A 17,597-nucleotide genomic window follows, 5' to 3' on the forward strand; every position below is an offset into this window, starting at 1 on the left:
CAGGACCTGGGAGGGTTTGGGGCCCTTCTCCGACCTGGCTCTGTCCACCCCCCTCCTCCCCTTCCCGCCTGCCACACAGAAGACCCCCAAACCATGCAGCCCCCCCTCCATGCAGCCATCCCTAATTCCAGAGCTGAATGCTGATTTTTAGCAGTAAAGGCCTTGAATTCTTTTGATGTTAAAATACAAGTTCCTCTGGGTAGAAGCTGGTGCACATTGCTGTGGGTTCCCCCCGGAAATGATCCCCTGGGGGAAAAAACAGGTATTTCCGAGTGCCACCCACACGGGGGAAAAACAGGTATTTGTGGGTGCCGGGAAGCCCAAAGCAAGCATTTGGGAGGTCAGGGAAGCAAGCGGTCCTGTACGTCCTGATCCTCCACCAGCTGTGCCCGGAGCCCCACCCAGAGCTGGAATTCAACTGCCAGTCTCCCCTTGGGGAGAGACTGGGGTGGATTTATTTTTATTTTTTATGTTTTTCTGAATTTCCCCAATTCTTCGCAGTGGGTTCGTGGTACTTTTATAGTCCGAATGGGGAAGAGGGACAAAAATGTTACCCTTAGAAAAAATGCAAGCAGAGGGAGGGACGACCTCACATTTCCAGGCGCTGGGAGCAGGCGTGGGTTGGAGGGACGGCCTCCAAGTGCAGTTATTCTGGTCTCTTCCGCGCCTCTGCAGCTGGCAGACTTTTTATAAACACGACGAGCCCCTCCCCCCCCCGTTTCCTCTTGGGGCGCAATCAGAGGGATCAGGATTCTCCTGGGACCACGCGTACTCTGGGGACCGGAGGGAGTTGGGGGGCAGGGACCTGGTAGAGGAGCCAGGGTCTCGTTCTCCCACCGCGATTCTGACTTTTCCTACTCAAGATTTTTGGGAAAAAACGCTGGAGAATCTCAACCCCCAAAATCTCCTCTTTGAGTCTTGTTTCCCCAGGATGGAGGAGGGGGGTTTCGGCGGCCCTGTCTTTAATTCAGGAACCAGGGAGCGTTGAATTCTCTTTTAGCCTTGCATCTTTATTGTTAGGTCTCTAGGTATCGCTGTCACGCTCCCTGTTTCCGGGTGTCAGGCGACAGGTCGTTTCTCTGTCGTTGTTCCGCCTTTTCTTTGAATTTTTTTTTGTGGAAAATGGGGCGCAGGGAAGGGAGGGGTTCTTGGAGCGTCCATCAGCTCCTTTCCTTCTTTTCTGGGAATTGGTGGGGAGTGGTTGCCCTCTTGATGGCTATCTCTTCTTTCATCTCAGAAACAGGGTGGTGCATCTACCAGCCCGGCCCATTTTGGGGGTTTTATAGCTCAGAAATTGGTTTCTATAGACCCTTATTTCTTCTTTTTCTTCTTTTTGTACGTATTTATTTTGAGCCCCATAAATAGGGGTCATGGAGCAGCTCTCGACCTCTGTTCCTCTTTTCTGAAACTGGGAATAGGTCACAGAATTCTGGTTTGAGTGGGGGACACCGGAGTGTCCAACCTGAACAGGCGGGGGCGGGGAAGGGGAACGCCCCCTGAAGATCCCGGCTCAGCCTCAGCCTCAGCCTCTCGTCCCTTCAGTCACTAGGGAGCCACCATTGGACACAAGGAGGAAGGTGATAATTTTTGATTGGCTACTCGGCCCGTCGCTCGAGTGCTTAAGCCAGTGAGAGAATGACGCGCAGCCCCGCCTCCATGACACTGAGGAGAGGCGGAGCCGGAAAGCTATCCTCCCCCTCCTGCAACGTTCCCACCCGTTACTGGATACGCACGCTGGACCCCGCTCTATTTGTGCGTCAATCTGCGTGGGAGCCCCGCCCCTCCTGGTTCTGCGGGCATCAGTGGGCCATATCTCCATGCGCGGCTCCGCCCCAGGGTGGTGTCACGGCTGTATCTGCATGTGAGGCCCCGCCCCGCTCTTTGCAGGACGTCACCGCGGACTGCAGGGGCCTGAGCCGCTGCCACTGCCGCCGCTGCCGCGCAGCCCCACATCAGCTCATTGGGGCTAGACTCTGCTGCCAAAAAAGTCGCTGCCGCTAGAGTCACCACCGCATCGGTGCAAGGCAAGGTGAGCTCCCGGGCGGCCCGGTGCGCTCCCGCTGGGAGCACCTAAATAACCTTCATTTGACTGGTGGGCTGGCGGGGGTGGGAGACGAGGTTGGGGGTATTAAAGGGGGGAAGGATGCGGTGGTCGCGGGCCTGGGGAAAGATAGGGCTCTGGCTCCCCCACTTGTCCGATTCTCACCCCCCGTACCCCCCCACCCCCGGCTCTGCGGCGGAGGGGGAGGGGAGGCGAGTGCCTTGCGGGAAGCTGTGCGTGCGCGTGCGCGGGGTGTGCACACGCGTGTGCGCGCTCTCCTGTGCCGGCCGGTCTTTGTGTACCCTTGCGTGTGTTCCTGGGTATGTTCGTATAACCCCATAGGGACTGACCCAAGTGTGTGCCTGCTGCACGCGTGTGGAGGGAAACGCGTGGATTGTGTGTGTGCGTGCACAGTCGTGTGCATATGTGCACGGGGATACTTGACCGTGTGGGTGACGTGTACACGCCTGCATGGGTGGAGGGCGCCGTGCGCACGGGTAGGTTTCCACATTTGTATATGCGTGTCAGTGTGCAGACAGGTGTCTGCGTCTCTGTCCTGTGCGCCGTCTATTCGACCCTCATATGTGCACTCGCCTGTACGGGTGTGTGCCCTGCTGTGTGCACGTGAGCGTGCGCACGCTCCGCCCCTATCATGTGATGCAGCTGCCTCAGATTGAGCTCTGCCAGCCTGGGGGCCTGGGGGAAGAGGGGCTGCAGACGTCTGTGTATCCCCTCGTGGACCATCCACGTGTGTACGAGTCTGCACGTGCACTGGCTCTCGGTTCTGAGAAACAAATGATTGATGGTAGGTCCTGGCGGCAGTCGTAGGGTTTAGGGTTACAGCTGGATCTGGGGTGCAGGCCTGCTGGAGGGGGCTGCAGGGGTGTCCCCATCCCCATTGCTTTGAGCTCCTTCCTGAACCCCTCACCCCCACCTTTCAAGGTCATGCCCCGCCCTCTGCCTTGGGCTTCACAGTTAGTACTGGGGCTTCTGGTGGGATGAAGGTAATCTCAGCATGCTAGTTCCTCTCTGTGGCTCCGGTGTTCTCTACATCCTGAGCCTGGGAATGGCAGGGGACCCTTCACATTAGCCTGTGCCCTGCACCTTTAGATGGCGTCAGCCACAGACTCGCGCTATGGGCAGAAGGAGTCCTCGGACCAGAACTTCGATTACATGTTCAAGATCCTCATCATTGGCAACAGCAGCGTGGGCAAGACCTCCTTCCTTTTCCGCTATGCAGACGACTCCTTCACGCCCGCTTTCGTCAGCACTGTGGGCATTGACTTCAAGGTCAAGACCATCTACCGCAATGACAAGAGGATCAAGCTGCAGATCTGGGTGGGTCCAGCTGGGGAACTCCCAGCTCCATCATGCTCCCTTCCCAGAAAAGCAGCCCTAGCTTTGCCCATCTCATTCTTGTCTAGATTCATTCATTCATACACTGGGCATGTATCAGGTGCCTACTATATGCCAGAGGCACAGAAGAGAGCACCCCTGCTCCTCCATCAGAGCCTAATCAGTGCTCTCCAGGGCTGGGGGAGGAGACAACGCTGGGTCCTCTCCTACCTCGATATTGGCAGGAGCATGAATGGGCTTGGTGCCTCACTTCCCCCATCTGCAAGTTCTTCCATATGTCTGAGGTTTCACCAGATCTTGGTCCCCAAACTCATTGCCAGGTAGAGGCACAGGTACCTCCCCTAGGGTTGCCTGGCTACCTCCCCCAAACACCTCTCCCAACCACACAGAGGCCTGAGGGAGCCTGTTAGTTCCCAGCCCTCCCAGGGCTCCCATTTCATGCAGGGTAAAGCCGCATCTCTCCCTGGGCCTAGGAGACCCTGCCTGGTGTATCCTTGTGATATTTTCCCCCTGGTCTGTCTTCCTCCATCATCACCTTAGCCTCCTTATTGTTCCTCAAACATAGTAGGCGGTCCCACATCAGCATCTTTGCTCTGGCTGTGCCTTTTGCCTGGGTTGTCCTTCCCCTGATCTCCACATGTCTCCTACACTGCCCATGCCAGTCAGGCTTTATTTTCCTCCTTAATCCTTATTGCCCTCCGACAGAGTATTTTTTTCTTTTCACGTTTATTGTCTGTTTCCTGCACTGAGCTGTCAGTTCCACAGGGGCAGTGATTTTTGTCCACTTTGTTTACAGCTGTGTCCCCAGTGCCCAGTGCAGGGTGTGGCCAAGGGCAGTGTCCTATACACGTGTATTGATGAGAGGGAACAATTCTGCAGGTACTGAGCTCTGTAGGATGACTGAGCACCAGTTCTCAGTGCAGGCAGCTGGCTGGCTCTTCCTGACTTCCCGTGTCTCTGGGGGAAGCCCCTACTTCTCTCTGGGCCTTAGGGGGGCTGGACTGGACAATCGCAGAGCTCGTTTCCACTCTGTGGAGCTTACGTGTGTCCTCTCCTTCTCCTCTTCCATAGGACACGGCGGGGCAAGAACGGTACCGAACTATCACCACAGCCTACTACCGGGGTGCCATGGGCTTCATCCTCATGTACGACATCACCAACGAGGAGTCCTTCAATGCTGTGCAAGACTGGTGAGCACACACCTACCCCCTCTCAGACTGTGTTCTGAGCTGGGCTTGGGGCAAAGCCTGGGGCAAAGGCTGATGAGGGAGCCCCAGCCTCCGGGTAGAAATGTAAATGACAATATTGGGGTCCCAGACCTGCTATCAATCTATAATCATTAAAACACGGTGTCATTGGCTCAAAAATAACGGGAAGAAAAGGATTTCAGGTGGAAAAATGAAACTAGAAACATAGAAAAAAATCTAGAGGGGGGTGCAGAAAATATAAGGACAGTTTGCACAGGTTAAAGGGCATAAACATTTACATTTTCTGCCTAAAAAGAATCATAAATTTTAAGAAAAGTTCTGATTTTGCTGAAGGAGAAATTCTTCTCTCCAGAGACAGAGATCTGGGAAGGATGGGAGGCTGCTGGAAAAGTGGGGTTTCCAAATCAGGGAACTGCTGGAGCGGAGACACAGAGAGTGCTCTTGGCAGGACAGAGGCTGGAGGAAGAACTGAACCTGCTGTGTTCAAGGAATAATGAGTGGGGTGAGGAAGTGGAGCTCGGATCCTCCAAGCCCTAACCTGCCCCTGTGGCCCCCTCCTCCAGGTCGACCCAGATCAAGACCTACTCTTGGGACAATGCCCAGGTGCTGCTGGTGGGGAACAAGTGTGACATGGAGGATGAGCGGGTGGTGTCATCGGAACGCGGCCGGCAGCTGGCCGACCACCTTGGTGAGTGCCCAGTGGGGCTAGACACCTACCGGCTAGAAGAGGGACACTGAGGCCCTGAGAGAGAAGGGGACACACGCACGGTCTCTCAGCAAAGCCGGGATGGGGCCTGGATTCCAATCTAGACTATTTATATTTTCTGCAAGGTGGACCTTGATGGATGTGTATAATTCACTCTGCAGGAAGTTATTGATTCATTCTGATATCCTCACTGCCCAACTTTGTGTTGGGTGTTGTTGGGCCCACAAAAGGCCTCCAGTTTAGTGGGGGTAGAGAGAAAAGGACCTGGGCTGGGGGGAGTCCAGCGGAGAGCCAGGCTTTGCCTGGCATAAGTAAGGCTTCTTGGATGGGGGAGACACTGTACCTGGTACTTGAAGAAAGGGTGGTCCTTCAGGGAGAAGAAACAGTTTGGGCAAAGAGCCTATGAATGTTGGCAAATAGTCTTACATAGCTGCAACATGAGGCTCACTGGGTGGCTGATCACGTAAGGCCTGACCCTGTGAAGAGCTGGGACTATTCTGAGGGCAACAAGGAATGAGTGTGAAGGGGGCGGGGGGGGGGGGGCATGGCCAGATCTGAGTGTCAGATGCCACCAGGGTCAGTGCATGGGGCTGGGCTGAGTGGTGGGGAAGAGAGGAGTGGATCTTGCCAGGGCCCTAGGGACAGTAAGAAGACAGTTTTAGGGTCAAGAAAGGAGTGCAAGAAATACAGGGCTGACTCAGTTCACTGTTACTTCCCCATGGGGCCTGCCAGTGCCTTTCTGGTATGGTCAGCACTGGGAATCGCCGGGTATTTCTGGCCTCAGAGGATCGTCTCTGGGAGTGGGGGGGCCCAGGGTCTCACCCCTCCCCTCCCTGACCGTAGGGTTCGAATTCTTTGAGGCAAGCGCCAAGGACAACATTAACGTCAAGCAGACCTTTGAGCGCCTGGTAGATGTCATCTGCGAGAAGATGTCTGAGTCGCTGGACACGGCCGACCCCGCGGTTACAGGCGCCAAGCAGGGCCCACAGCTCACGGACCAGCAGGCGCCTCCACACCAGGACTGCGCTTGTTGAGAGCTAGCTGGCCCATCCTGGTCCCCAGCCCTGCCTCCCCACCCCACCCCCTGTCCTCCCCCAGGCCTGACCTGGATGCCCCCCACCCCCGGCTGTGGGCGCGAGACCCCTGCCCCCGACTTAGCCCATCACCCTTATTTATTATTGTAGCTATTTATTTATTTATTTATTTATTGGAGATGTCCACTGGGGGCTCGGCACCTCACCCCTGTACATATAGCCCTGTCCCCCGCTCTGCCGTGGCGTGGCGTGGCGTGGCCCCTCGAACTTACCACTCACCCTCCTCTCCAGACCTCACCTTTTTAAAAATTCACCCCCCATCAATAGTTCTCGGTTTTTAAAGAGGGACCAGATGATACCCGAGGGCAGGGTGACTGGATGATGGGAGGTAGCCAAGCCTGCCAGACCCTTGGCTGTGACATGGGGGGCTGAGGCCATAGTGGAGTCTCAGCATGGACCACAGGGTGGGTCGGAACTGGGCAATGGCCCGCCTGGCTCCTGGACCCCCAAGGTTGTACCTTTTTTCTTGGAGGGGAGGCTGCTGTGGGTACTCAGCACCCTAGGACCCCCCATCCCCACCACCAGACCTATCTGATGTCATGAGTGTCAAATGTGCCCCCAGTCCCCCAGGAGATGTCATGACAACACTACACACACCCAATAAAGCAAATGGACAATGCTGTGTCCCTATGAGTGCCACCTTCCAGCACTGGCGTGGTCATCCACAAGACTTTCAATTACAGATAGAATTTAATCGTTTCCACAGTTCGTGACCAGAGCATGACACTGGCGCTGCCTAGCCCTGCCTAAGGCTCCAGATCCTGGGGGCCAACTCCAGGCCAGACCCTGCTCTGAGGGGATGGGTGATGTCCCCACCTTGGTTCCAGGGCCCAGAGCCCAGTCCACAGTAGTGCTGAGGGGTTGGGGCTTGGGACTGACTGGGTAGCTGGGGCCCAGTGCTGAGGATGGGATATCCTAGTCCCTGAGGCTCTGGGTGAGAAGGGCTGGGGGATGACTACCCAGCTTCATGGCTATGTTCCAGATGGGGAAATTGAGGCCTGGTAGTAGGCTTGGAAGGGGTATCCCAGCCAGATGCCCAGGAACGGGGGTGGGGCTGGGACTTGGCCCAGGACCCTAGCCTGGCCTGTTTCAGGCGCCCATTCCCCTTACTGCCCAGGCTGGTGGTCAGCTGGTGGTCATGCCCAGTCTGGCATCCAGTTGGGAGGCAGGGTAGCTCAGTCTGCATGATGCCCAGGGGCACTCAGCCAGGTGGCGTTAGGGTACCTGGGATCTGTCCTCACAAGAGGGTCTGGCCACATGCTGCATTGGTCCTTCAGGCTCCTCTTCACGGAGCCCTCCTCCACTTGACTGGGGGCTGAGGTCAGCCTCACTGGAAAGATGTGGCAGGGACCTGGCCAAGGTCCCATCAGATAGCTGAGAGGGGCTCGGTATTCATCCTGTTGGTGATCAGCTCCCCACCCACCCACTCCAGGGTGCAGGTTGTCAAGAGCACAGGAGGCTCCCACGCTGGAGGGTAGCTATACTGCCATGTGGGGCTCACATGTGTGGCCCCTGAGGAGTCCCCTGGGAACCTGATCCACCCACTGCGCTCACCGGTACTTCAGGTAGGAGAGGTATGTGTCCCAGCCCAGTGTCAGTCCGTTGATGTAGGTGACTCGGAATTGGGGGGGCACGAAGAGGAAGTTCACCAGCTGCGCAGCGGGCCACACGCACCAGTCAGCCTGTGGGGAGGTTCAGAGTACGGCAAGGGATGGGCCAAAGGGACCTGGGTGGGGCCTGATGGCTGCAAGGTGTGGGGCAGGATAGATGGAAGGGAGAGGGGAATGAACAGGATGGGAGGCGTTTGGGAGAGTACGCCTACCTTGTAGAATTCCCAGAATTTGTCCCGCAGCTCCTGGCAGCTCTGGTCCAGGGTCTGGCCCTCTAGGCAGCCAAGACCTGGGAAGGAAATGAGAGTGTCAGAGGCTGGTGAGTCCCAATAATGAAGTGGGCGGGACCCTGAGGGACAGTCTCCCAAGCTGAGGAACCAGGACATTTAAAAGCTTGGCAGTAGGAAGAGCGGTACAGTAGGGTGGCCGGTGTGAGGAAACAACACTGAGCAAGTAGGTCCCAGTGAGGGAGACAGACTACAAATAAACACATACCAGGAAGGATGGAGACACACCCTTCCTAAGGCTGAGGCTGTTTTATTATTACCAGTCCTGGGGGATGGGAAATGAGCAACTTTCTTCCCAGGGCTAAAAACTGGGATGACTGCACGCCATCAAACCCTAGTCTCACTCAGCCCCTCTTCCTTCAGCCTTAGGGCCTTTGCATGGGCTGTTCTGCTTCTCTGGCTGCTGGTTCCTATTTCAAGTCTCAGCTAAGTTCCTCTCCTTTAGGAAGCCCTCCCAACAACCGTCCGGGGCAGTCCCATCAGACAGACACTCTCCTCATCCCTCCTACATTTAGAACCGTTGTCTGTGATTCTGCCATTCACACCTACACCTGCCCCACTGGGTCTCTCCTGTCACCACTGTGACCCACACTCCAGTCCAGGGCCACCCACACAGGAGGTACATCAGAAATGTACCTCTGCATCCTTCTTAATACAAGTCTGGCTTTGTCCCTCCCAATCTATGAGGGTTTGTAAAGCCCAAGCTCATCGGGCTCCTTACCCAAGAAGTACCAGACACCCAGCATGGGAGAGGCCACCAGCTGGTCCACAAGGACCTTCCTGAGGATGTTTGGAAGGCCACGGAGGCCAGACGCAGGGAGCAGGTGGTCCAGCCAGAGGTACCAGTAGTGCAGGAAGGGACCCATGCTGCAGCCCACCGCAAACATGCTCGCTGAGGGTAATGCAAGAATCAGGGGGGCCACGTAAGTCCAGCAAACCCCTCAATCCACTCCCTCCCTGGCTAAGACCTGGGTAAGCCTGACACCCTCCCAGAGCCCACCCAGATATTCTTCCATTACCAGATCCACTGCCAGGCACTATTCCAGGGCTCCTTTTACATCTCACCTCAACCCTTCATCCTGCGAGGGTGTTCTACCTTTGCCCTGGTTTCCAGAGGAGAAAACCGAGGCACAACGGGAAGGGAACTTTGGGGCCAGAATGCTCCCAGACTACTCCGGGTGCAGCCTCCCGAGCTCAGTGCTCGGTCCCTCAGTGCAGGAGGGAGGGAAGCGCCCGAGGGGGTGGGTGGTGACGAGACCCACAGGATGGGAATAGACAGAAAACGTTGGTATGGGAGGGGACGACTCAGAGGGTGGGAGTGGAGAGAAACCCAAGATAAGGGAGAGGACAGAGACCCGGGCTAGGACGAGATGGAGACCCGGAGAAGGAATAGGACAGAGATCTGGGGTGGGAGGAGGACAGGTTATAAACACGAGTGAGAGGGGAGACCCGGGGGCGGCTGTTAGGTTCTAGGGTGCACGCGGAGATCCAGGGTCCTGCCGAACACTAAAGCTACAGGTTAGGGGTCAGGCCCGCGGATCTGGTCTAGGGGTCTTCAAATCCGAGGTCAGGGTCAAAGGTTCTCCGGGGTTAAGGGCCAACAGCGCCCGTCAACTCACCTGAACGCCGCGGGTCGAACTTCTGGCCGGGCCGGGAGCGGATCTCCCAGGACTGGCGCACGCCGTCCCCGGTCGCCATAAGAACGCCGCAGCCCAGCGTGTTGGTGACGAGCAGCGCACGGCCTTGGAACAGTGGCTGCCCCGCTGCCCACAGGCCGCGCAGCCAGCGCCCACTGCCCGACGCCATCGCGTGCCAGGACCAGGAATCCGCGCGCCGGGGCACCGGGCCAGCGCCTACTAGTCATGCGTCCCCGCCGCGCCCGAAATGTCCGTCCCGCGCGGTGTTGGCCAATCGCTGACCGCTTGGCTCTCCACTTTGCCCACCCCCAAGAGGCATTAGCCAATTATAAAAAACCGGCATCCTATCTTTCGGCCAATCACTGAACAAAGCTACACACCGACGTTATGGGCCAATCACAAGTAAGCGTCACACTACACCACGCATGCCAGTTGCTGAAGTCCCGCCCATGCTTCCTCGCCTCTTTCTGCGCCAGCCTATGGGTAGCCATGGCCATTTTCTTACCAGCTCAGTGGCCAATGTCAGACCACCATTATGCCTGTCGTCCCGCCTCCCACGTTGAAATGGCCAATCTTAGCAAGTTAGCACACTTCTCTAGTATGTTTCCTGTGCAGGGGTCCTCGCCACTGTCAGAACAGAAACCAAGAGTGAAACGGTTTTGCAGAGAGAAAGATTTATTAAAGCGAAAGCTTGATGCACCAAGGGAGCTCACTCAGAAAGAGAATGGATGTGGCTCCCTCAGGTTTACAGATTCAGTGGTTTTATAGGTTCATGGTATTAGGGGACACTCCTTTCCTTTCCCTTCCCCAAAGTATGTTGAGGTGGATCCTGCACTGCACCTGCGCTGTGTACCTACCTGCTACTTCATGCATCGCAGGTCTCATTAGCATCCTAAATCTCTGCCTAGGGGAGTATTTCTTATTATCATAATGAGGAAAAGTTAATTATAGGACTGCTCTTTTAACTAATGTGCAAGCGTGATTTTAGCAACTTTCCCTGGGCCCGCTTATCTCTTCTGCGATTATGGTTCTGTCCGCTCATTGTTATTTATTGGCTAGGGGATGTGAGTCAAGGTTCTGCATGACTACATTATGTGACCACAGACTATATTCCCCACTAAGAGATTTTTATTCTTCTTAATCTTAAAGGGGTTGGGTCGAAGGTCTTATCTGAAACTACTTCGTGCTGATAGAGGGACTTTGTCAGGACCCTAAACCCAGGAGAAGTAGAAATCTCTGGCAACCTGATCCAAGGCTGGATACGCTCCTGAGCCTGGTATTTCATTGGTCAGGATTGGCTGGAACCCTTGCACGTGTTTCATGAAACTGGTGAAGGCTGGAAGAAACAAACTTGACAAGGAGGTTAAATAGACAAGGACCAAAGAGCAGCAATAGTAGGATAATTATTAAAGGCCTTAAAATGGGTAAAAACCAAATAAGGCTGTAGATGGCGCTCTTAACCATCGACCAGATTCTGTTAGGATTCTGTCTTGGTTATAGCGATGTAGCCTGGATGTTGGCTTATCGACAGGTCTATATACTTGTTTTGACTCTCCCTGAGTTGTTAATATAAGTGTAGCAGGTTTTATTAAAGACAGCGCAGATTACACCCCCTGCTCCGCCAGCAGATAGCTGGTCTATTGTCAAAGACTACATTTGCCAGTGAATTTAAGGAAGTTTGAAGGCCCTGGAGGGCTTCTTATGCTTGGAGGAAGTGCTTTTGCCTCTATAATCCAGTTTAGACCGACAACAGCATATTTTTTTTTTAAAGATTTTATTGGGGCAGGGGAACAGGACTTTATTGGGGAACAGTGTGTACTTCCAGGCCTTTTTTCCAAGTCAAGTTGTTGTCCTTTCAATCTTAGTTGTGGAGGGTGCCGTTCAGCTTCAAGTTGTTGTCCTTTCGGTCTTAGTTGTGGAGGGTGCAGCTCAGTTGCAGGTCTAGTTGCAGGGGGCGCAGCCCACCATCCCTTGCGGGAGTCAAAACCGGCCACCTTGTGGTTGAGAACCCGTGCTCCAACCAACCAAGCCATCCGGGAGGCAGCTCAGCTCAAGGTGCTGTGTTCAATTTTAGTTGCAGGGGGCACTGCCCACCATCCCTTGTGGGACTCGAGGAGTTGAACCGGCAGCCTTGTGGTTGAGAGCCCCTGGCCCATGTGGGAATCGAACTGGCAGCTTTCGGAGTTAGGAGCATGGAGCTCTAACCGCCTGAGCCACCGGGCCGGCCCTGCATATTTTGTTTTTTGATTTTTTTTTTTTTTTTACAAAACTGCTGCCATCTGTCAACCACTCCTCATCTGGGTTTCCCAAAGGGGTATCTTGTAGGTCCATTCAATTAGGGTTTTTACATAAGTGTGTTCTAAGACTTTGCTTGTAGCTGAGGGAAGCACAGTGGCAGGGTTTAAAGTCTGACATGCCCTTAAAGTAAGGTCCAGAGTCTCTAGCAATAGAGCCTGGTATTGAGTAAGCTTCCCTCCAGTTAGCCAGGATGTCCCTTTACTTCTAACATGTCCTGGATCTGATGAGGTGTAAAGACTTTGAGAGGTTGTCCCAAAGTCAGTTTGGGGGCCTCCCTGACTGTGAGGGCCATGGCCACTATGGCTCTGAGGCCATCCTTGGGCCATAGGTCCAGTTGTTTTGAAAAATAGGACACTGGTCTCTGCACAGCTCCCAATCTTTGGGTTAGAAGATTGGCCTAGTCTTTTGTGTACATAAAGGGAAAAAGGCTTTTTTTTTTTTTTAAATCTGGAAGCCCCAAAGTAGGGGCTCGTCCTAATTCAGCCTCTTACATTCTCATAAGCCTGCTAACCAGTTTTGTTCCATTGGAGAGGCTCCCAATTTAGACAATAACTTGTGGCCAGTTAAAGGAATGGGACACTCAGGAACATTTAGGAAAGGAGTTATAATCTTAGACCCAGTATCATAAATAAAGGAAAAGTAAATTGTCTTACCTTAGGCTGGCCCTCTATTCCCGTCACTGTGCAGTTAGTATTAGAGAGGCCCAATGGGCTGGACAGAGTAGGCGGCTCCAATATCTAACAAAATGTACTTTTTCTACCTGGCATATTGAGGGTGACCGAGGCTCCGCTGTTATGATGGCAATGGATCTTTCTGGAACTGGAGCCGGTCAAGTGCTCTGGCCTCCTCAGTTGGAGGAAGTGGTTTTCTCAACCCAGAGGCTAGCCATGAGGGGGAAGGACTTAAGAGGTCCCTTCTTTTTGCAGTATGCACATTGATTGTGCCTCAGTCGCAATGGCACCATCTGGGGTGTGTGTGTGTGGGTGCATCCTGGCCTGAAAGTTCTCTATTGTCTGGGGTCACTTTGAGGTGGTCCCCAGGTTATTGCAGCCAATATTTATCCCTTCCTTTTTTTTTTCTCCCCTTTTTTTCCTCTCTTGCTCTTTTTAGCCTTCTCCGACCAGTCCTGACTATTAAAAACCTTGAAGGCTTCTGACACCAAAGCAGCCTGCGGGGTCTAGGGTCCCGCTTCCAACTTCTGGAGCTTCTTCTGAATATTTGGCACAACCTGAGTTATGAAATGTATATCCAGGAGTGTCTGGCCCTCATCAGACTTTGGGTATATGTTAGTATATTTTCTAAAGGATTCAGAGAGCCAGTTAAGATATATAGCCACATTTCATCCTTGCAAACAGTTTTGTTTTTTTTAAAGTGTTTTTCCAGGACCCATCAGCTTTCAGTCAAGTAGTTGTTTCGATCTAGTTGTGAAGGGTGCAGCTCACAGTGGCCCATATAGGGATCGAACTGGCAACCTTGTTGTTTAAGAGCACCGCGCTCTAACCAATTAAGCTAACCGGCAAGGCCCCCCCCCTTTTCTTTTTTGAACAAGGTTGTCTAGGCCCAGTCTATGGATGGTTTTACCCTATTGTCATATTCTAAGGTTTGAGGCATAAGACGTGCAAGGTAGTTCCTCTGGCATGGCAGCTCTGGCTCCATTTTAAAGTGGCTCCTTTTATGTTATTGTTTAGTTTCTTCCTTTTGATCAAGATCTTGCTTTGAAAGCATTGCTCATTAATCTTCAGAACGCCACTAATCAGTTTTTAAAGGCAGCATTGGTCTTCCGTTGTCAGGATGGCTCATTTTGAGTATGTCATGCTAACGTCAGTCCCTCCTGGATTCCCAGTAATTCATGTCCCACTTAGGAGGGAAAGTAGTCTTCTAGCAGCCGTAGGCCACATTTAAGCAATGAGAGTGCCAGCACAGAGGCCATCATCGTTTTTTTGGGTTTTTTTTTTCAAATTTGTATTTATATTTGTACTAGTTTTTCCACCTATATCCAGAATACACCAACTGGATTCCTTTTGGTACCTTTGCACAGGTTGGAAGGTTTCTTAGTGTTTCTGTTTGTTTGTTTTTCCCCTTAACAAACAAAATGTTAAGTCCAATTTAAAGACTAGATCTGAACCAAGAGACAATACTTAAAGGCTGAGGGCAGTTATCTGTATTTATACTCATTTGGCTTGTGCCCAGATTTTATCTAGTTTCAACTCTAGTTTACCAGAGGTGCTTTATCCAAGTACAACAGAGCAAACCCCATCTTGCTTAGCTAGGATATAGTCAAGAGCAATTTTATAATCTAATATTGCTGTGGTGGTCATTGCAATACCTGTCCAAGGAAAGTATTCTTTTAAATCTGGTACCTTTATTGGGGCTGATATCACAAGGCATTAAATATCCAAGAGTCGTTACCTTTAAATTCAGTCACATATGGATTTGTTGAGTCTCTGAAATTTTGTATCTTAGAGTTTCAGGTTTTTTTTTTCCCTCATGAACTTTTCTGAAGATGAAACATCATGGTAAAAACAATAATTGTCTGCAAATGACTAAATACTTAAAAATGACATAGTTAAAGATCTAGTGAGAGTTTACACATATATATACATATAAATAATGTAATTGACTCAGTTATCTGTTCCAGTATTAGTTTAACTATATATGAAAATTTTTTCAACAACAGCATATCTCTGTCTCATACCTTTCTTTACCAAAAATATATATCTTATTTTTCACATACAGTCATTTAGTAGTTTTATAAAACCTGTAGCTCTTTTATAAATTTTGGCAAGGAAACTTATATAGCAGTTCACATTTTTAAAAAGTCCACTTTTTCTTCAGTCTCTGTGGGCAATGTTTTGATTCGTTACTGGGCGTTTACATTTAAAGGACATGATAAATGTCATAACTTTCAGTGACAGAAAAACTGTAAATTTTCTAACATTTATATTAACATAGCTATCTAATGTAATCAAAGGTTAAGTATCATTTATTTGGCAATGCTTACCATGTCATTTAACGTATTTAATAGGCCTAATTATTATTATTGTTGTTGTTGTTTTTGTTGTTTTATAAAGAGATGAAACAGGTCTTTGAGGTGTTTTAGGGATCCTTCTGAAAAACTCCAAAGTTCTTAAAAATCTCAAGAAAATGACTCCCTTTAAATTTTGAATCTTGGGAAGTTTGTCAAACATACTTGATCAAAAAGTTCATATCGGGGGGGCCAGCCCAGTGGCTCAGGGGGTTGGAGCTCCATATGGGGGGGGAAGCCTGGTGGCTCAGGGGGTTGGAGCTCCATATGGGGGGGGCAGCCTGGTGGCTCAGGGGGTTGGAGCTCCATGCTCCTAACTCCGAAGGCTGCCTGTTCGATTCCCACATGGGCCAGTGGGCTCTCAACCACAAGGTTGCCAGTTCAATTCCTTGACTCCCACAATGGATGGTGGGCTGTGCCCCCTGCAACTAGCAACGGCAACTGGACCTGGAGCTGAGCTGCGCCCTCCACAGCTAAGACTGAAAGGATAACAACTTGAAGCTGAACGGCACCCTCCACAACTAACATTGAAAGGACAACAACTTGACTTAGAAAAAAGGCCTGGAAGTACACACTGTTCCCCAATAAAGTCCTGTTCCCCTTCCCCAATAAAATCTTAAAAAAAAAAGTATATACCTTATTCCTTTATTACCAAAAATAGATAGTTTCTTTCCATCTTAATTAGAATTTTTAACTCTTAGAAACCTTGATTACTAACAAGTAAGCAACTAGTACTCTTCAGATTGGCAAACTTATGAATATATTTCATAAACTCTAGAAGCATATAGGCTTTTGTTGGCAATATATTTACAATTTTTTAGAAACATTTTTAATAAAGTACAAGACATATTCACCAACAGCTTCTAATTTATCTTTCAGCTTTTCTGAAATAAAAACCCAAAAGTAGGGCCGGCCTGGTGGCTCAGGTGGTTGGAGCACCGAGGTCGCCAGTTCGATTCCCACATGGCCCAGTGAGCTGCGCCCTCTACAGCTACGATCGTGAACAACAGCTCTCCCTGGAGCTGGGCTGCCACGGTGCTGCCAAGAGCAGCGAGCAGACTGCCTCAGTCTCAGGGAGAGCAAGGCTTATAAAACCAGCATGTCCTATGCGTAGGAGCGTGTCCACTGAGAAAGAGTGGGGGGTGGGGAGGTGGAATAAGAGGGGGGCGGAGCCAAAAGTAAGTGAACTCAGACTTATCTAATAATTAATGTTTTAGCATTTTATGTTATTTTGAAATATCTAGACATTCAATAATTTTTATCACTTAACTTAGTAAAACTCTAAGGTTTCAAGTTACCAAAAGAATTTGGGAAACCACGTTTAAGCATGAAAATATAACATTATTATTACTGAAAAGTTTTATTAACAACCTTTTATTTTTGCTATATCTTTATTTTTAAATAACTATGAGATTTCAAAGTCAATTATTAACCAAGCTATTTTCCTGACAAATTTTGTAACAAAGGTAACAAGAGTTTATTTTCTAAACCTGGGTGAAACAAAAGATGCCATATTTAATGTCAATAACTCTAAAAGTCATGTCCATTTAACTAAAGCTTCAGCCAGCCTTAGTATCAAATATTTTCCTAGATCACATGATTCTGAAAAGTACTTGGGTCAGTTTCTATTTATTTATTTATTTATTTATTTATTTATGTAAGTGCTTAATGTTTTCAAGCCAATTAAACATTATAAACGAGTAATACCATCCAGAGGCAAAAATACTATATCATATATAAAACACAGACAAACACAGACATCAGAGATCATACACATAGACAAAATTATTAATAATTGTAGAGAGGACTTAAGATTTTCCATTTGTCCTTGACAGTTTTAGGGAGGTTGGGCAAAGGGGGGTGTCCATCTTGTGAGATTAGCTGCTTGTGTTTTTAAAAGTACCTTTCTCCTCCCCCCCTTCAGTTATTTCAGCCTCAGGCAATAGTGGCTGTTTATATTTCTGGTTATATCTGTAAAAACCTGAAAGTTACTGAGAGAAAAATCTTGTAAGACTTAATTCTGCCAAGTTTCTGAACAGAGAGTTGATGTCCAATTATAAGTGGACCAAGAGGCAGGTGGACTCCCCTACGTTTAGCACTTAAAATTTGTTGAATCGTCCCTGGTCCCAAAGAGTTTGTTCCCAAAGGGGCAGATGAAATCTGTGGAGGTAGAAAGAGTTAGGACACCTAAGTAATGCTGGCCCACGGCACTTTGCCAGAGAAAGATGAGGGACCCCAAAGGTTTCTTGAAACTTTTGTACCGGATGAAGTCGTGAAAACAAGTCAAAAGATGTCTGATGAGACAAACGAAAGAGTTGGTGGGGGTGTGTGGGGG

The 17,597-nt window shown here is 50.6% G+C and overlaps 2 protein-coding genes across 4 annotated transcripts; one reads left to right on the top strand and one right to left on the bottom strand.

The window, feature by feature from the left end:
• The first annotated feature begins 1,869 nt into the window (after positions 1-1,869).
• Positions 1,870-7,024, top strand: RAB3A (RAB3A, member RAS oncogene family). Its single transcript, XM_019736950.2, has 5 exons — positions 1,870-2,029; positions 3,152-3,379; positions 4,469-4,587; positions 5,169-5,293; positions 6,155-7,024. Exons 2-5 carry the CDS (start codon positions 3,152-3,154, stop codon positions 6,343-6,345), a joined length of 663 nt encoding a protein of 220 aa, XP_019592509.1. The 5' UTR covers positions 1,870-2,029; the 3' UTR covers positions 6,346-7,024.
• A 52-nt stretch (positions 7,025-7,076) lies between these two features.
• Positions 7,077-10,526, bottom strand: MPV17L2 (MPV17 mitochondrial inner membrane protein like 2). 3 transcript variants are annotated; one of them, XM_019736947.2, is made up of 5 exons: positions 9,922-10,221; positions 9,024-9,194; positions 8,228-8,304; positions 7,960-8,087; positions 7,077-7,756 (listed from the first exon to the last, which is right to left on the bottom strand). In XM_019736947.2, exons 1-5 carry the CDS (start codon positions 10,106-10,108, stop codon positions 7,621-7,623), a joined length of 699 nt encoding a protein of 232 aa, XP_019592506.2. In that variant the 5' UTR covers positions 10,109-10,221; the 3' UTR covers positions 7,077-7,620. The 3 variants fall into 3 exon arrangements, with proteins under 3 accessions (XP_019592506.2, XP_074193984.1, XP_019592507.1); XM_074337883.1 differs by lacking the exon at positions 9,024-9,194 and having other exon boundaries at positions 9,922-10,253; XM_019736948.2 differs by lacking the exon at positions 7,077-7,756 and having other exon boundaries at positions 7,956-8,087; positions 9,922-10,526.
• Positions 10,527-17,597: the final 7,071 nt, after the last annotated feature.

The sequence above is a fragment of the Rhinolophus sinicus genome, linkage group LG07, assembly GCF_036562045.2.
Source record: "Rhinolophus sinicus isolate RSC01 linkage group LG07, ASM3656204v1, whole genome shotgun sequence".
Taxonomy (NCBI): Eukaryota; Metazoa; Chordata; class Mammalia; order Chiroptera; family Rhinolophidae; genus Rhinolophus; species Rhinolophus sinicus.